Here is an 18664-nt window from a genome sequence, read left to right as displayed (position 1 = left end):
TCACAGCTGTCCCAACCATAGCACTATTGGGCAGATGATCGAAAACCCCGTGCTTCCAAACAGTGCTCTAAAAATAGTGCTGGAACAGCGTTGGGCTTTAACGCCCCTATGATCAGAGAGATAATAGCATGCAAATTTATGTGCGCTATTAGCTCTGATCATAGGGGTACTTCTCTGATCACAGTTACTTCTGCAGGAGGATTGTGTCTGGGCATGCGCACAAGGCACAGTCCTCCTGCAGAAGTTGACAGGTCTGGGCTGGAGAAGGGACAGAAGTAGATGTGTGAAGAAGGCCATCATCTGGCTCCATTCAGCATAGTCCCATGCATCACAAAAGGCTGCCATATTTGGTCTAAGGAAATGCAGGAAGGCCTCTCTAGTGTTGTACCTGAGATGATGGCTTTTTAGGATCTAAGGGGAGCAGGGAATGTGTACCTTCAACTGAGGGCCCAGGGGAAAGGAGATGCTATCTACAGTTCTAAAATATTTGGAGCCCTGATCCTGCCAATGCTTTGTCTAATGGCTTCTATAGTCCTTCATTTCCAGGTCCAACATTAGTCCTGACTCAGAAGGTAGCCAAGTAGTTCTTGGTCCATGGCAGTGGTGGTCCCTTCCAGTTTGACATGTGCTTCACTGAAACTCCTCTCTCTGTTGAGCGATGGAAACTTGCGGTCATCACCATGCCCATATTCGTACTCAGAGGAATGCTTCAAGAAATGTCCATTTTCTAGAGAACAGAACAGAAACCTAGGTAGTTATCAGCAGAACTACACCTAATCTCTTACAGAAAATATACAAATCCCAGATTCAAGAGAGGGAAGAAGACGTGGAACCTGAGAACTCCAAAAGCAAATAAGAGGCAGGATGGGTGAGACGAAGTCAAACTAGGCACATGCCTACAGCCCACAAATTTTTTTTTTTTTTTTTTGGGGGGGGGGGGGGGGGGAGGAGGCTGTTGTCAGCATTACCTTGTGCAGTTCAGAGCCTAACCTGAGAATCAGTCTAAGAATCCAGGGCCTACTCAAGGAGACCTCTGGGAGATAATGCAAGCAGTGCTGACCCCCCCCCCCCCCCCCCCCCCTGATCTGATCCCTGGTGATGTCAGTATAGATAGATAGAACATGTTGTCTACTACTCTTTTAGGCTTAGTTTACATGTCTTGGGACCAGTTCTCAAAAAGAACAATAGAACCCAGACTACTGGTCCCCGAATGATCAGAAACCCTGCGCTGTTCCAAACAGCACTCTAATATTAGCGCTGGAACAGCGTGGGGCATTAAAACATCTATGAACAGAGCTAATATCATGCAAATTTAGGCATGCCATTAGCTCTGATCATAGAGATACGTCTGCAGGAGGATTCTGCCTGGGGATGTGTCCACGGCAAATCCTCCCGCAGAAGTTGTTTGACAGGTCTGGGCTGTCAAAAAAAAAAAAAAGCCCGGACTTGTCAAACAACACAAGAGCTCACCCCCCCAAACACAAGGCCTGGAAGTCCAGTGGACCTCTCCAGGCCCTCCCACCCTCCACACCCATACCGGCACTCCCTCCGAAACTACCTTGAAGTTGGAGGGAGGGACTAGATGCACCCGGGGGGGGGGGGGGGAGAGACGACAGACGCCCCTGCACTCGGTTCGGGGGGTGTGCAGCGGTGATCCGCCCTTGGTGGCAGCCAACCAAGGATCGCCACTAGATAACAGGAATCAAGTAGTTCAAATGGAACTTTCGTCAGGTTCCATGACACTGGTAGAGGTTTGACAGGGGGCTTTGTCAACAGCAAACCTCTCATGAAGCGAACAACTAGAGGCTGTTCAGAGATGGACTTACCCTCTATACGTTGATGATAAGCACTAATTGCACTGAGGTGAGCCCTTACGGAGGATCAGGCGACCCTCAGGGGGAGGAATTCTGGCTTCGACCTAACCCCTGGTAAGCCTTTCCTCAGCTGAGAGGTGCCCAGCTCTACCACCGGCTGCCTTTCAGGTGCTGTGGAGGACTTGCAGCTCATCTGCATATCCTTTACAGCCTTCTCCGGGGTGACTCCCAAGTCCACTCCGATCCACTCAGGGCCTCCGCTCTAGATGCCGTGTTCCTGGCATTTTTTTTTCCTTTACATTTTAATTTTTCTCCCAGTTACTACTTATAGCTCCAGCACACTTTTTCTTCTTGGTACTGTCCCTTCCTAATTTGTTTCTCCATCTGAAACCACTGTACACTGCAGGAACACATTGTCCACCCTCTGTATTCATCACCATCTCTTTTTTCCTCTTCCTTTTTCTCAGCTCTCAACCTTAAACATTTCTTTCCTTCCATTCATCCATCTCCTTTCTAAGTACATCTCGCCTTTGTCGCTGCCGTCATACCTCTCCTACTGTTCTCCGTACTCTCTTGCTCCTTCTCCTGCTGTCCGCTGGGGACATTAATCCCAATCCTGGTCCTCCACATCAGCTCTCATCCTATTTGTGCAGGTTACACCGTGTTATCTCCAATCTAATTTCTGTCCCTCTCCTCCCCCCTTCTTCCCTGCCTTTCTCTTGCGCTCTGTGGAATGCCCGCTCTGTCTGTAACAAACTTTCCTACATCCATGACCTCTTTATCTCTCGTACTCTCCATCTGCTTGCCCTAACTGAAACTTGGCTTTTCCCTGAAGACTCTGCTTCAGTCGCGGCCCTATGCCATGGAGGTTATCTTTTTTCCCGTACTCCTAGCCCGGTTGGCCGCGGATGTGGTGTCGGGCTACTACTTTCACCCTCTTGTAGATTTCAACCTCTTCTTCCACCTCAGTGTCACTGTTTTTCTTCCTTCGAAGTCCACTCCATCCATCTATTCGCTCCTCTGCCTCTCCGAGTAGCAGTCATTTATCGGCCCCCTGAAAAAGCGAAGGTACATACCAGTAGCAGGTGTTCTCTGAGGGCAGTAGGCTGATTGTTATCACACTTGGGTCGACATCCACGGCGGCACCAGGAACGGCAATTTTTCAAAGCAAAAATCAACAAAGTTTTGCCAGAGCCTTCTGGCGCACGGGACGCACGCATCGCGCATGCGTCTTCCCGCTCGTCTCGCTCAGTTATATCTAAAAGCAAGAAACAACAAGAACAATAACTCCAAAGGTGAGGGGGCGGGTTTGTGAGAACAATCAGCCTGCTGTCCTCGGAGAACACCTGCTACAGGTATGTATCTTCGCTTTCTTCAAGGACGAGCAGGCTGCTTGTTCTCACACTTGGGGTATCCCTAGCACCCAGGCTCACTCAAAACAACAAAGGAAAGCTCATTTGGGCCTCGCAATGGCGAGGACATAACAAGGATTGACCTAAAAACCAGAACATCTAACTGAGAGTGCAGCCTGGAACAAATTAAAAATGGGCCTAGGGGGGTGGAGTTGGATTCAAAACCCCAAACAGATTCCGCAGCACTAACTGCCCAAACCGACTGTCGCGTTGGGTACCCTGCTGAAGGCAGTAGTGAGATGTGAATGTGTGGATCGATGACCACGTCGCAGCCTTGCAAATCTCTTCTATAGTGGCTGACTTCAGGTGAGCCACCGACGCCGCCATGGCTCTAACACTATGAGCCGTGACATGACCCTCAAGAGTCAGCCAAGCTTGGCCATAAGTGAAGAAAATGCAATCTGCTAGCCAATTGGAAATGGTGCGTTTCCCGACAGAGACTCCCCTTCTGTTGGGATCAAAAGAAACAAACATTTGGGCAGACTGTCTGAAGGGGCTTGTCCGCTCCATGTAAAAGGCCAATGCTCTCTTACAGTCCAAGGTGTGTAACTGAAGTTCAGCAGGGCGGTTATGAGGACGCAGAAAAAATGTTGGCAAGACAATTGACTGGTTCAGATGGAACTCCGACACCACCTTCAGCAAGAACTTAGGGTGTATGCGGAGGACTATTCTGTTGTGATGAAACTTGAGATAAGGAGAATGCATTACCAAGTCTTGAAGCTCACTGACTCTACGAGGTGAAGTAACAGCCACCAAGAAAATGACCTTCCAGGTCAAATACTTCAGATGGCAGGAATTCAGTGGCTCAAAAGGAGGCTTCATCAGCTGGGAGAGAATGACGTTGAGATCCCATGACACTGGTGGAGGTTTGACAGGGGGCTTTGACAAAAGCAAACCTCTCATGAAGCAAACAACTAAAGGCTGTCCAGAGATAGGCTTACCTTCTACACAACAATCAAAAAAGCACTAATTGCACTAAGATGAACCCTTACGGAGTTGGTCTTGAGACCAGACTCTGACAAGTGTAGAAGATATTTAAGCAGGGTCTGTGTAGGACAAGAGCGAGGATCTAGGGCCTTGCTATCACACCAGATGGCAAACTTTGAAAAAATAACACCGCTTCGTGGAATCTTTCCTGGAAGCAAGCAAAACCCGGGAGACACCCTCAGAAAGACCCAAGGAAACGAATTCTACGCTCTCAACATCCAGGCCTGAGAGCCAGAGACTGCAGGTTGGGATGCAGAAGCGCTCCCTCGTTCTGAGTAATGAGGATTGGAAAACACTCCAGTCTCCACAGTTCTTTGGAGGACAACTCCAGAAGATGAGGGAACCAAATCTGACACGGCCAGAAGGGAGCAATCAGAATCATGGTTCCGCGGTCTTGCTTGAGTTTCAGCAAAGTCTTCCCCACCAGAGGTATGGGAGGATATGCATACAGAAGGCCTATCCCCCAATGAAGGAGAAAGGCATCCAAAGCTAGTCTGTCATGGGCTTGAAGTCTGGAACAGAACTGAGGGGACCTTGTAATTGAGCTGAGTGGCAAAAAGATCCACCGAGGGGGTGCCCCACTCTTGGAAGATCTTGCGTACAATGCCCACGTTGAGTGACCACTCGTGAGGTTGCATTATCCTGCTCAACCTGTCAGCCAGACTATTGTTTACGCCTGCCATAAGTGGGAAAGCGCGGGGTACAAATGTAATTAAAAAAAAAACATGCTGTGACTGCGAGCCAAAGCCACATCTGGAAGGCTTCCCGACACAGGGGGCGAGATCCGGTGCCCCCCTACTTGTTGATGTAGTACATCGCAACCTGATTGTCTGTTTGAATTAGGATGATTTGATTGGACAACCGATCTCTGAACGCCTTTAGAGCTTTCCAGACCGCTCGCAACTCCAGGAGATTGATCTGAAGACCTTTTTCCTGGAGGGACCAAACTCCCTGAGTGTGAAGCCCATCGATATTAGCTCCCCACCCCAGGAAGGATGCATCCGTTGTCAGCACTTTTTGTGGCTGAGGAACTTGAAAGGGACGTCCCAAGACCAAATTGGGTCGAATTATCCACCACTGAAGGGAACTGTGAAAATCGGTGGACAGCTGGATTGCATCCTCTAGATCCCCCGCAGCTTGATAACACTGGGAAGCTAGGGTCCATTGAGCTGATCTCATGTGAAGACGCGCCATGGGAGTCACATGAACTGTGGAGGCCATAGGGCCTAGAAGTCTCAACATCTGCCGAGCTGTGATCCGCTGAGATGCTCTGGCCATGAAAACTAGAGACAGAAGACTGTCTGCTCTCGCCTCGGGAAGATAGGCGCGAGCCGTCTGTGAGTTCAGCACAGCTCCTATAAATTCCAGTTGCTGAACAGGGAAAAGATGGGACTTGGGGTAATTTATAACAAACCCGAGTAGCTGTAGCAGTTGAATAGTCATCTGCATGGACTGTAGAGCCCCTGCCTCTAAGATGTTCTTCACCAGCCAATTGTCGAGATCAGTCCACCTTCCATACTATCCTGCCTAATACCTTCCTACTCTCTTCCCTTACTTAATCTCTATTCAATACTATGTATATCTGATATTATGTAATGACTATGTCATAACAAACTCTGTAAGCCACATTGAGCCTGCAAATAGGTGGGAAAATGTGGGATACAAATGCAATAAATAAATAAAGGGAACACATGTACTCCCAGTCTGCGTAGCGACGCTGCAACTACTGCCAGGCATTTTGTGAAGACCCTGGGCGCAGATGCCAGACCAAAGGGCAACACACAATACTGGAAGTGCTGTGCTCCCAGACAGAATCGAAGATACTTCCTGTGAGCTGGAAGTATCGGGATGTATGTATAAGCATCCTCTAAGTCCGGAAAGCATAGCCAATCATTTTCCGGAATCATGGGGAGAAGGGTGCCCAGGGAAACCATCCTGAACTTTTCTCGGACTAGGAATTTGTTCAGGGCCCTTAGGTCTAGGATGGGACGCATCCCCCCTATTTTCTTTTGCACAAGGAAGTACCTGGAATAGAATCCCAGCCCTTCTTGCCCTGGTGGAACGGGCTCTACCGCATTGGCCTTGAGAACGGCGGAGAGTTCCTCTGCAAGTACCTGCCTGTGCTGGAAGCTGAAAGACTGAGCTCCCGGTGGGCAATTTGGAGTCCTGGATATCAAATTGAGGGAGTATCTTAACCGGAATATTTGAAGAACCCACTGATTGGAGGTTATGAGAGGCCACCTTTGGTGAAAAAATTTTAACCTACCTCCGACCAGTAAGTCGTCCGGCACGGACACTTCAACAGCGGCTATGCTCAGCGGGAGCTAGTCAAAAGCCCGTCCCTTGCTTTTGCTGGGGAGCTACAGGGGCCTGCCTTGGCGTACGCTGTTAATGAGAATGAGCGCGCTGGGGATCAGCCTGAGAAGGCTGTCGAGAAGGAGGATTGTACCTACGCTTGCTATAGGTGTAGGGAGCATTCTTCCTTCCCCGGAAAAATCGTCTACCAGATGAGGTAGAAGCAGAAGGCGCCTGGCGGGAGTGATTTACCATAGCGGTTTCCCGCTGCGTGATCTGATCAACCACTTGCTCGACCTTCTTACCAAAAATGTTATCCCCCCGGCAAGGGACATCCGCAATCCGCTGCTGGACTCGATTGTCCAGGTCAGAGGCACGCAGCCATGACAGTCTGCGCATCACTATACCTTGGGCAGCGATTCTGGATGCAACATCAAAAGATTCATAAGCACCCCTGGACAGAAATTTACGACACGCCTTCTGCTGCCTGACCACATCTTGAAAAGGCTTGGCCTGCTCCGGAGGGAGCTTATTAACCAAGTCCGCCAGTTGCTTCACCATTTTCCTCAAGTGAATGCTCGTGTAGAGCTGGTAGGATTGAATTTTGGCCGCGAGCATAGACGCCTGATACGCCTTCCTCCCAAAAAAGTCCAGGGTTCTAGATTGTCGTCCCAGGGGCGCCGAGGCAAAGTCTCTAGAACTGCTGGCTCTCTTGAGAGCGGAATCCACAACCATAGAGTCGTGAGGTAACTGTGACTTCATCAACTCAGGTTCTCCGTGAATCCGATATTGGGACTCGGCTTTCTTGGGAATGGTGCGATTACTTAATGGTTTCCTCCAGTTCCGCATAAGTGTCTCCTTGAGCACATTATGGAAAGGAACCGTGGATGACTCCTTAGGTGGCAAAGGATAGTCCAGAACCTTGAGCATCTCAGTCCTGGGCTCATCCCCAGATACCACTGGGCAGGGAATGGCCACAGACATATCCCGGACAAATGAAGAGAAAGAAAGACTATCCGGGGGAGAAAGCTTTCTTTCTGGTGAAGGAGTAGGATCAGAAGGAAGACCACAAGACTCCTCAGAACAGAAATACCTGGGATCCTCCCCTTCATCCCATGAGGCATCCTCATTGGTGTCGGATAGGAGTTCCTTAACAGCAGTCCTAAACCGGGCCCTTCTCGATGCCGACGAACCATGTCCTCGATGGCGATGTCAAGAGCTCGACTCCCGTGCCGGTCGCGATGAAGCTCCCTCCATCGATGTCGACGGGGAATCGACCTGGGTGGCAGGCGGCACCGGAATCGGGGACCTAACCACAGGTATACAGCCAGCTGCCGCTTCCACCGATGGTACGGAGAGCGCAAGCACCCCCGGCACTGGAGCAGACTGACGCAGCAACCCCTCCAGAAGACCTGGAAGAAGGGCTCGGATGCGCTAGTCTAGAGTCGCAGTCGAGCAAGGCTGCGGGGGCGGTACAGGAATCGGCATCAGAATCTGTGCAGGTCGAGGAGGCGGTACTGGGCTGCCCAAAGACTGATGCACCGACACCTCTTGAATGGAGGGTGAGCGTTCCTCCTGGCGTCGGCGCTTCACGGGTGCCGAATCCTTCGATGCCGTGGAGCTCTCGGTACCGTGCTTGGAAGGAGACCGATGACTATGCTTCTTCGCCTTTGCTCGATGCACGTCATGCAGAGTCCTCGGTACCAACGAGGACGTGGAATCCACACACCTCCTCGGGGTCGGGTCCGAATCTGGTCGGTCTCGTGGGGTCTGTACAGCAGGAGGCTTCGAGACAGGTGGAGACCCACTCGACACCTCACTGCTCCCAGCGTGTGGTGGTCTCCGGATAGCCATTACCTGCACTCCTGAAGTCGATGCCTTCCCCGGTGCAGATATTGACGACGCCGACCTCGGTACCGATGTCAACGTTGACGCCGAGGAACCGGTCAAAGCTCCAAAAAGTCGGTCTCGAAGAGCTTTTCTTGACGCTTGTGTCTGCTTTTTCAGGCTAAGACAAAACTTACATGCGTCTGGGCGATGGTCGGGCCCAAGGCACAGAAGACACCACGCATGGGGATCGGTACCCGAGATCGACCGGCTGCACCGAGAACACTTCTTGAAGCCGCTGGGAGTCCTCGATTACACGGACGAAAAATAGTGGCGGTGAAATCAAAATCCACGATTGTGGCTCAAGGAAACACACAAAAAGGAGAAAACGCGTACGCGCGGCTTAAGAAGGCTGCAACGAGGGCGACCAGAAACTTGACCAGGCCAAAAACTAAGAGGTAAAGGAAATTATTATTTTTTTCTTTAATAAAGGGAAAAGGGTAAAAGAAATAAAAAACGAAGTAAAACTTCGAAAATCGGCGAAGGCTCGTTCTAAGGGCTGGAGAGAGAGACCACAAACGCAGCCGCTCTCTACCGCAGGAAAAAAGGAACTGAGCGGAAGCATTCACGCGACAGGCAGGACGGCCGTGCATACGCTGGGGCTGCCGTGGATGTCGACCCAAGTGTGAGAACAAGCAGCCTGCTTGTCCTCGAAGTCCCTTTCTTCCTTTCTCACTGACTTTGATGCCTGGTTTTCCTTCTTTCTTGAACCTTCATCTCCTTCCCTCATTCTTGGGGATTTTAACATTCATGCTAATGATCCCTCTGACTCTTATGCTTCTCAGTTTCTTGCTTTAACATCCTCTTTCAATCTTCAACTGTGCTCCACTGCCCCCACTCACCAGAATGGCCGCTGTCTTGATCTTATCCTCTTCTCAAACTGCTCACTCTCCAGTTTCTGTGTCTCAACTCTTCCCCTCTTTGACCATCATCTGATAACTTTCACACTTAAACACCCTCCTCCCCAGTCCCATCCAATCTTAACCAATACATTTAGGAATCTTCAGGCTATTGACCCTTCTACTCTGTCCTCCAGTGTTTCAAATCTCTTCTCTACCACTATGTTATCCAAGTCTGTTAATGAGGCTGTCTCTTCCTATAATACTATTCTCTCCTCTGCTCTGGATACTCTCGCTCCTCCCATTCCCCGTTCTGTAAAACGTACCAAACCCCAGCCTTGGCTGACCTCTAGAATCCACTTACCTACGTTCCTGTGCCCGCTCTGCCGAACGCCTTTGGCTGAAATCCCGTGCCCATGCTGACTTCATACATTTCAAATTCTTGCTGACCTCCTTCCAGTCTGCTCTTTTACTTGCCAAACAGGACTATTACATCCAGTTGACAAATTCTCTTGCCTCAAACCCTCAATGTCTCTTTGCCACACTGAACTCTCTCCTCAAAGTGCCTTCAACTCCAACCCCCCCTTCACTTTCCCCCCCCCCCCAGACTCTGGCTAAGTACTTTCATGATAAGGTTCACAAGATTAAAATTAAATTCTCAACCAGGTCACCTCCACCTCTCCTTCCCTTAGTCCATTCTCTCAACCCTCCAACCCCTGCCTCCTTTTAGTTCTTTTTCTGAAATCACTGAAGAGGAAACTACACATCTTATTTCCTCCTCGAAACTAACTACCTGTTCCTCTGATCCTATTCCCACCCATCTACTTAACACTATCTCTCCTACTGTCATCCCTTTTATCTGTCATATCCTCAATCTTTCACTGTCCACTGCAACTGTTCCTGATGCCTTCAAACATGCCGTAGTACCACCACTCCTTAAAAAACCTTCATTGGACCCTACCTGTCCTTCCAACTATCGCCCCATCTCCCTCCTCCCTTTCTTATCCAAGATACTTGAACGTGCTGTTCACCGCCGTTGCCTTGACTTTCTTTCATCTCAAGCTATTCTTGATCCACTTCAACCTGGCTTTTGCCTCCTTCATTCAACTGAAACAGCGCTTGCTAAAGTCTCCAATGATCTGTTTCTGGCCAGATCCAAATGGCTCTATTCTATCCTCATCCTTCTCGATCTATCTGCTGCTTTTGACATTGTTGATCACAGCCTACTCCTTGATACGCTGTCCTCACTTGGATTTCAGGGCTCTGTTCTTGCCTGGTTATCTTCTTATCTCTCCCATCGTACCTTTAGTGTATACTCTAGTGGACCCTCCTCTACTTCTATACCACTGTCAGTTGGTGTACCTCAGGGATCTGTCCTGGGGGACCTCTTCTTTTCTCCATCTATACTTCTTCCCTTGGTACTCTGACCTCATCCCATGGTTTTCAGTATCATCTTTACGCTGATGACTCCCAGATCTACCTCTCCACACCAGAAATCTCAGCCGAAATCCAGGCCAAAGTATCATCCTGCCTGTCTGACATTGCTGCCTGGATGTCTCAGCGCCATCTGAAACTAAACATGACCAAGACTGAGCTTCTTATCTTTCCCCCTAACCAACCTCTCCTCCTCCCCATTCTCTATTTCTGTGGATAACACTCTCATCCTTCCTGTCTCATCAGCTCGTAACCTTGGGGTCATCTTCGACTCCTCCCTCTCCTTCTCTGCACATATTCAGCAGACTGCTAAAACCTGTCGTTTCTTTCTCTATCACCAAAATTCGCCCTTTCCTTTCTGAGCACACCACCAGAACCTTCATCCACACTCTTATCACCTCTCACAGGTGCTTCTCACAGGTCTCCCACTTAGCCATCTCTCTCCTCTTCAATCTGTTCAAAATTCTGCTGCACGACTTATATTCTGCCAGTGTTGTTATGCTCATATGAGCCCTCTCCTCAAGTCACTTCACTGGCTTCCTATCCGTTCCGCATACAGTTCAAACTCCTCTTATTGACCTATAAGTGCATTCACTCTGCAGCTCCTCAGTACCTCTCCACTCTCATCTCTCCCTACATTCCTCCCCGGGAACTCTGTTCACTGGGTAAATCCCTCTTATCTGCACCCTTCTCCTCCACTGCTAACACTCCAGACTCCATTCATTTTATCTTGCTGCACCATATGCCTGGAATAGACTTCCTGAGCCAATACGTCAAGCTCCATCTCTGGCCATCTTCAAATCTAAGCTAAAAGCCCACCTTTTTGATGCTGCTTTTAACTCCTAACCCTTATTCACAACCCTTATTTTATCATCCTAACTTTAATATTCCCTTATCTCTTGTTTGTCCTGTTTGTCTGTCCTAATTAGATTGTAAGCTCTGTCAAGCAGGGACTGTCTCTTCATGTTCAAGTGCACAGCGCTGCGTACCTCTAGTAGCGCTTTAGAAATGATGATTAGTAGTAGTATTAAACTCCTTTCATTGGGGCACATGCAATCAAATCTTCATCTGTTTTATAGAAGTTTACCTTTTAGATACACAAATGGATTGTGTTTTGAACATGTTTCAGGGGCAAGTGGTTTTATAAGTCAAAATAAAATTAAATATTTTGTTTCATGCAGATCTCTTATGTTTAAACATAAATGGGCTATAAGCCCCTAATGCAGTCCATTGGGTTTCTTTTATTTTGTTCTTATGATGACTTATACTGTGCCAAAGCTGAAAACTCTTATCTCTATGTGGTCGATAATAAAAGGAACACTATCCACCCTAAAAGGTTTTGTGGCTGTACACAAGGAATTATGATATTGAATAAATAAGTGTATGTTTGTGTCCCTAATGCATCCTATATGTATACAATCCTTTCAAGAAATCCAGTTAATTAACAATAATGGAACATAGCCACAGAGGCATGATATGGTTGCATTTTTAATATGGTAATACTAGGGGGCCCAGCTAAGGAACAGGTTATTTTGAGTTAGTCTTCACTGGACCAAACTTTCTTTCCTTGTGCCATCACTATCCAGCAGGATAGGCAGTGTCTTAAAAGGTGGAGGGTAAAGATTTTTTTTTTTTACATTTATATCACATAGAGGGGCATTTTCGAACGGGGACGCCCATCGCTAAGGGCGCCCATCTCCGAGGATGGTGCGGTGAAGGGGCAGGGCCAACCGTATTTTCAAACGAGATGGGCGCCCATCTTTCATTTCGAAAATACGGTTGGGGGTGCCCAAATCTCGACCTAAATGCTGAGATCGCCGGATTTAGAGATGGGCACCCTTAGTTTTCCCCCATAATGGAAACCGATGGCGCCCATTTCAAAAACTAACCAATCCAAGGCATTTGGTTGTGGGAGGGGCCAGGATTCATAGTGCACTGGTCCCCCTCACATGCCAGGGCACCAACTGGGCACCCTAGGGGGCACTACAGTGGACTTGGCAAATTGGTCCCAGGTGCATAGCTCCCTTACCTTGGGTGCTGAGCCCCCTCAAAACCCACTCCCCACAACTATACACCACTACCATAGCCCTAAGGGGTGAAAGGGGGCACCTACATGTGGGTACAGTGGGTTTCAGGTGGGTTTTGAAGGGCTCCCATTTTCCACCACAAGTGTAACAGGTAGGGGGGGATGGGCCTGGGTCCGCCTGCCTGAAGTGCATTGCACCCACTAAAACTGCTCCAGGGACCTGTATACTGCTGCAATAGACCTGAGTATGACATTTGAGGCTGGCAAAAAAAGTTTTTAAAGTGTTTTTTTTTTTTTTTTTAGGGTGGGAGGGGGTTAGTGACCACTAGGGGAGGCAGGGGAGGTCATTCCCGATTCCCTCTGGTAGTCATCTGGGCAGCTCAGGCACTTTTTTGGATCTTGGACCTAAAGAAAAGGGACCAAAAAGAGCGGACCATATTCTCGCCAGGACGCCCATTTTTTTTTCATTATTGGCCAAAGCCGGCCATCTCTTAACCACACCCCGGCACACTCCTGTCCCGCCTTCGCTGCCCTTCCGACCCCCCCCCCCCCCCCCCGGGAACTTTGGCTGTCCCGGCGACGGAAAGCTGTTAGGGACGCCCAAAATCGGGTTTCGATTATGCCGATTCTGGCGCCCCTGAGAGAAGGGTGCCCATCTCCCAATTTGTGTCGAAAGATGGGCGCCCTTCTCTTTCGAAAATGAGCTGGACTGTATCCCAAGCAAAGTCGGATTCAGTGTGGCTTATGTTTGAAAATACAGTGAGACATTATAACAGAATTCAGTTATATCATGGGAATAAATAGATGGATATGTCTGAAACATTTAACAAAGTTGAGATTAGCATATATACCCAACTGGGCGTTTATAAGTTTGTCCTTTATTGATACCACATGTTCAGAAATCTTAGCGGTAAGTATAGACAATTATTCAAAGAGTAACACATGCACACACCAGAACAAGAATCCATCACATTGCAAAAGTAAACAACAACTTCTACAGACTACATCCAAAATTTAATTTTTATTTCCATCTTCCAAAGTTCTAGACAGCAGATGTACAGATCAGCAGGACCCAAAGCAGTCTAAAACAAGTAAAGTCAGAAACAACACAGTTTATACCTAGTTGTTCAACCACCCTTAGGATTCACCTTTGGGTTTAAAAAGCAAACCATGTGTATGTAAGGTCTAGATAAACAAATTATAACAATCAAAGTTTAAAGCAAATGCCCATATGTAATACGTGGTAGCAATAATGAAACCATGATGGAATATTCACATAGCAGGCAGACTGAGCCAACAAATTTATTTTACACTAAACATAATTAACTTTGTATGAACTTGGCGGCTAATAGTGTGCTGAACTGAACAATGTTGGCACATTTAGACTGATTGGACTTCTGCATGAAGGTAGCTCTGTCCTCATTATTCAATACCTGCCTTTTAAATAATAGTAATAAAAATATCAAGTGCATTTTTATAATAAGAAGATTTAAAATGCTTCCATGTTTCAACCTAATTCATGTTCAATGTGGGGTATAAATGTAATAAACAGATAGAAAAACTGAATGTTGAGCACCTGATTCTCATGTCTGTTTTAGTGGCCTTCACCAGGAGAAAAAAAATCTCTGCACGAATATAACATATGCTAGAGTGTTCCTATAACCTCCCCTCCAAATTACACACTGATTACGATTTATAACAAACTAGTAAAAAAGGCCCGTTTCTAACACAAATGAAAGGGGCGCTAGCAAGGTTTTCCTCGGAGTGTGTATGTTTTAGAGTGTATGTGTGACAGTGACTGTGTGAGAGAGAGAGAGAGTGACTGGGCGAGTATGTGTGTGTGACAGAGAGAGAGTAAGACTGGGTGCGAGTGTGTTTGTGAGAGAGAGTGTGCGTGTGAGAATGACAGTGTGTGCGAGTGCGTATGTGAGAGACAGTGTGTGAGAGAGTGTTTCACACAGATACAGTGTGTGTGAGAGAGAGTGTTTCACACAGATACAGTGTGTGTGAGAGAAAGTGTGTATGAGAGACAGCGAGTGTGAGAGTATGTGTGCGATACAGACTCTTTGTGAGACCGAGAATGTATGAGACCGAGAGTTTGCAGAACCCCCCTCCACCTCTTCTTCCCCCCTTCCCCTTCCACCCCTGTCCGAGTTCCAGAACCCCATCCCACTTCTTCCCATCCCCCCTCTTCCCTTCCCGCCTCTCCCCCCTCTTCGAGTTCCAGGACCCCCCTTCCCCCAAGTTCCAGGACCCCCCTTCCCCCCCCCTGCTACCCCCTGATCCAGGACCCCCTTCCCTTCCAGTTCCAGGACCCACCCCTCCCATTCCAGCGGATTTCCAGTAATCCCCTCCCCCCCGTGTTGTTTCAGGACCCCCCCCCCCCCCGTGTCATCCTTGACCCCCTTTCGTTTCAGGACCCCCCTCCCACTCCCCACCTGTCTGGCCCTCCCTTTCGAAAGAGCTGTCTTCTGCACGCAGGGAAGCCACTTCCAACAGCTTTTTCTTTCCCTTGTGTTTCAGCTGTTCCTGTGGGAACAGCTGAAACAGAAGCGAAAGAAAAGGCAGACGGAAGCGGCGTCCCTGCGTGCAGGAGGTAAATACTTTTAAGCAGCCAGCTCTTACGAAGGGCCAGAGAGGGGTGGAGTGGGAGGGGGGTCCTGAAATGACAGAAGGGGGGGAGGGGGTGTTTGCGGCGCCATTATCATTGACGGAGCTCCTTAATTCTCACCTCCAATGTGCTTTCTTGCCTGGGACCGTGGCTCCCTCGGAGTTGGTCTGCTAGGGTCACGTCATAATGCGGCCAGTGACGTCAGTCTGATCTACGGAGCAGTCCTGACCAACTCCGAGGGAGCCACGGTCCCAGGCAGGTCTGAACGTTGGAGGTGAGAATTATTATATAGGATTAGTACTCTTCCTATGAAAAGTTTTTCTGTTATTATACTTCTGTGTACATCCGTATACTGCACAAATCGGCATGTTTGAAAATATGAGATTAAATACAAATGCTACCAACAATAAAGAGTGACAATGTGGATGCAGCAACTCATAGGTTTGCTTGCTTTGTTTTGAGAGTATGGCGATGACAGCTGTGCGGGGAAGGGGAAACTGAGACTGGCCTAACTGGGTTCAACATTTTAACATCACTTGGTCTCCTATCTACTAAACTTCCTTGGAGCTACCAGAGGATGGACCGTGGGTGCAGGCAAGGGATGTGGCCCTAAGGAGGATGGGGAGCGCTGAAAGAGACAAGGAAGAAGGTTAACATGGGGAAAGAGAAGAATATAGTAAATGCTGGACATGGAGGGAGAAGGACACAGAGTCAATACTGGACAGGGAGAGGGCAGGGATATTGGAACGCAAAGAGGGAGTGCTGGAAAAAGAAGAAATGGGGACACAGGGGCACTATTGAAAAGGGGGGGGGGGTAGGGGATCTACTGAAAAGGAGGGGGATAGGGACACTACTAGAAAGGGGAGGAAGGAGATAGGGACACAGAGAGGGCACTACTAGAAAGGGGGAGGAGATAGGGACAAAGAAGGCACTACTGGAAAGGGGGAGGAGATAGGGGCACTACTGGAAAGGGGAGGGGGAAATAGGGATACAGAAGGGCACTACTGGAAAGGGGAGGAGATAGGAACACAGAGAAGGCACTACTGGAAAGGGGGAGGAGATAGGGACACAGAGGGGCACTACTGGAAAGGGGAGGCGGAGATAGGGACACAGAGGGGCACCACTGGAAGGGGGAATATGGATATGGGAAAAATGGTGAAATGGGGACAAAGAGGTAATGCTAGAAAAGGGGTAAGATGGTAACGATGGAAAAAGGGGGAAGATGGGGACACAGGGCAATGTTAGAAAAATGGAGGGACACCAGGACGACAGATGCTAGAAAAGGGGGAGATAAGGAGACCAGGTAGGCTTGTGATGAAAAAGGGGGCGGATTGGGCAACAGAAAGGGCAGATGCTGAACTTGGGGGTAGGATAGGGCCAAGGGATACAGAAGGGAGATGCTGGACAGGACAAATAGTGGTGCAGAGGAAAGAAGGATGGTGCACTTGGAGACAGAAGAAATGTCAGAAGGGCAAGAGACACTGTAAAGGCAGAACAGAGAAAAGCAGAAGAGAGACAGTGGGACCAAAGCAAATGAGAAAAGGTAAAATTATGTATCATACCTGATAAAGCGAATGCTACATACCTGTAGAAGGTATTCTCCGAGGACAGCAGGCTGATTGTTCTCACTGATGGGTGACGTCCACGGCAGCCCCCTCCAACCGGAAACTTCACTAGCAAAGGCCTTTGCTAGTCCTCGCGCGCCGATGCGCATCGCGCATGCGCGGCCGTCTTCCCGTCCGAACTGGCTCGTGTTCGTCAGTCCCGTATATAGCAAGACAAAGACAAGGGAAGACACAACTCCAAAGGGGAGGCGGGCGGGTTTGTGAGAACAATCAGCCTGCTGTCCTCGGAGAATACCTTCTACAGGTATGTAGCATTCGCTTTCTCCGAGGACAAGCAGGCTGCTTGTTCTCACTGATGGGGTATCCCTAGCCCCCAGGCTCACTCAAAACAACAAACATTGTCAATTGGGCCTCGCAACGGCGAGGACATAACTGAGATTGACCTAACAACTTATCCAACTAACTGAGAGTGTAGCCTGGAACAGAATAAACATGGGCCTAGGGGGGTGGAGTTGGATTCTAAACCCCGAACAGATTCTGAAGCACTGACTGCCCGAACTGACTGTCGCGTCGGGTATCCTGCTGCAGGCAGTAATAAGATGTGAATGTGTGGACAGATGACCACATCGCAGCTTTGCAGATCTCTTCAATAGTGGCTGACTTCAAGTGGGCCACTGACGCTGCCATGGCTCTAACACTGTGAGCCGTGACATGACCCTCAAAAGCCAGCCCAGCCTGGGCGTAAGTGAAGGAAATGCAATCTGCTAGCCAATTTGAAATGGTGCGTTTCCCCACAGCCACTCCCCTCCTGTTGGGATCAAAAGAAACAAACAATTGGGCGGACTGTCTGTTGGGCTGTGTCCGCTCCAGATAGAAGGCCAATGCTCTTTTGCAGTCCAATGGGTGCAGCTGACGTTCAGCAGGGCAGGAATGAGGACGGGGAAAGAATGTTGGCAAGACAATTGACTGGTTCAGATGGAACTCCGACACTACCTTCGGCAAGAACTTAGGGTGAGTGCGGAGGACTACTCTATTATGATGAAATCTGGTGTAAGGGGCCTGGGCTACCAGGGCCTGAAGCTCACTGACTCTACGAGCTGAAGTAACTGCCACCAAGAAAATGACCTTCCAGGTCAAGTACTTCAGATAGCAGGAGTTCAGTGGCTCAAAAGGAGGTTTCATCAGCTGGGTGAGAACGACATTGAGATCCCATGACACTGTAGGAGGTTTGACGGGGGGCTTTGACAGAAGCAAACCTCTCATGAAGCGAACAACTAAAGGCTGTCCTGAGATCGGCTTACGTTCCACACGGTAATGGTATGCACTGATTGCGCTAAGGTGAACCCTTACAGAGTTGGTCTTGAGACCAGACTCAGACAAGTGCAGAAGGTATTCAAGCAGGGTCTGTGTAGGACAGGAGCGAGGATCTAAGGCCTTGCTGTCACACCAGACGGCAAACCTCCTCCATAAAAAGAAGTAACTCCTCTTAGTGGAATCTTTTCTGGAAGGAAGCAAGACACGGGAGACACCCTCCGACAGACCCAAAGAGGCAGTCTACGCTCTCAACATCCAGGCCGTGAGAGCCAGAGACTGGAGGTTGGGATGCAGAAGCACCCCTTCGTTCTGTGTGATGAGGGTCGGAAAACACTCCAATCTCCACGGTTCTGCGGAGGACAACTCCAGAAGGAGAGGGAACCAGATCTGACGCGGCCAAAAAGGAGCAATCAGAATCATGGTGCCTCGGTCTTGCTTGAGTTTCAACAAAGTCTTCCCCACCAGAGGTATGGGAGGATA

General features: G+C 48.9%; 1 protein-coding gene across 3 annotated transcripts in view; it reads right to left on the bottom strand.

The window, feature by feature from the left end:
- Positions 1–228: 228 nt before the first annotated feature.
- The window catches only part of PASK (PAS domain containing serine/threonine kinase), a 719075-nt gene continuing 700639 nt past the window's right edge, over positions 229–18664 (bottom strand). For all 3 annotated transcript variants that reach the window (XM_030215835.1, XM_030215838.1, XM_030215836.1), the window contains one exon: positions 229–727. In XM_030215835.1, coding sequence (XP_030071695.1) covers positions 555–727 — 173 coding nt within the window. In that variant the 3' untranslated portion in view covers positions 229–554. The remainder of the gene's footprint in view (positions 728–18664) is intronic.

This window comes from Microcaecilia unicolor, chromosome 10 (genome assembly GCF_901765095.1).
Source record: "Microcaecilia unicolor chromosome 10, aMicUni1.1, whole genome shotgun sequence".
NCBI classification, from domain to species: domain Eukaryota; kingdom Metazoa; phylum Chordata; class Amphibia; order Gymnophiona; family Siphonopidae; genus Microcaecilia; species Microcaecilia unicolor.
Note: the sequence above shows the minus strand (reverse complement) of the source record. Positions and strands in the feature narration are given on the sequence as shown.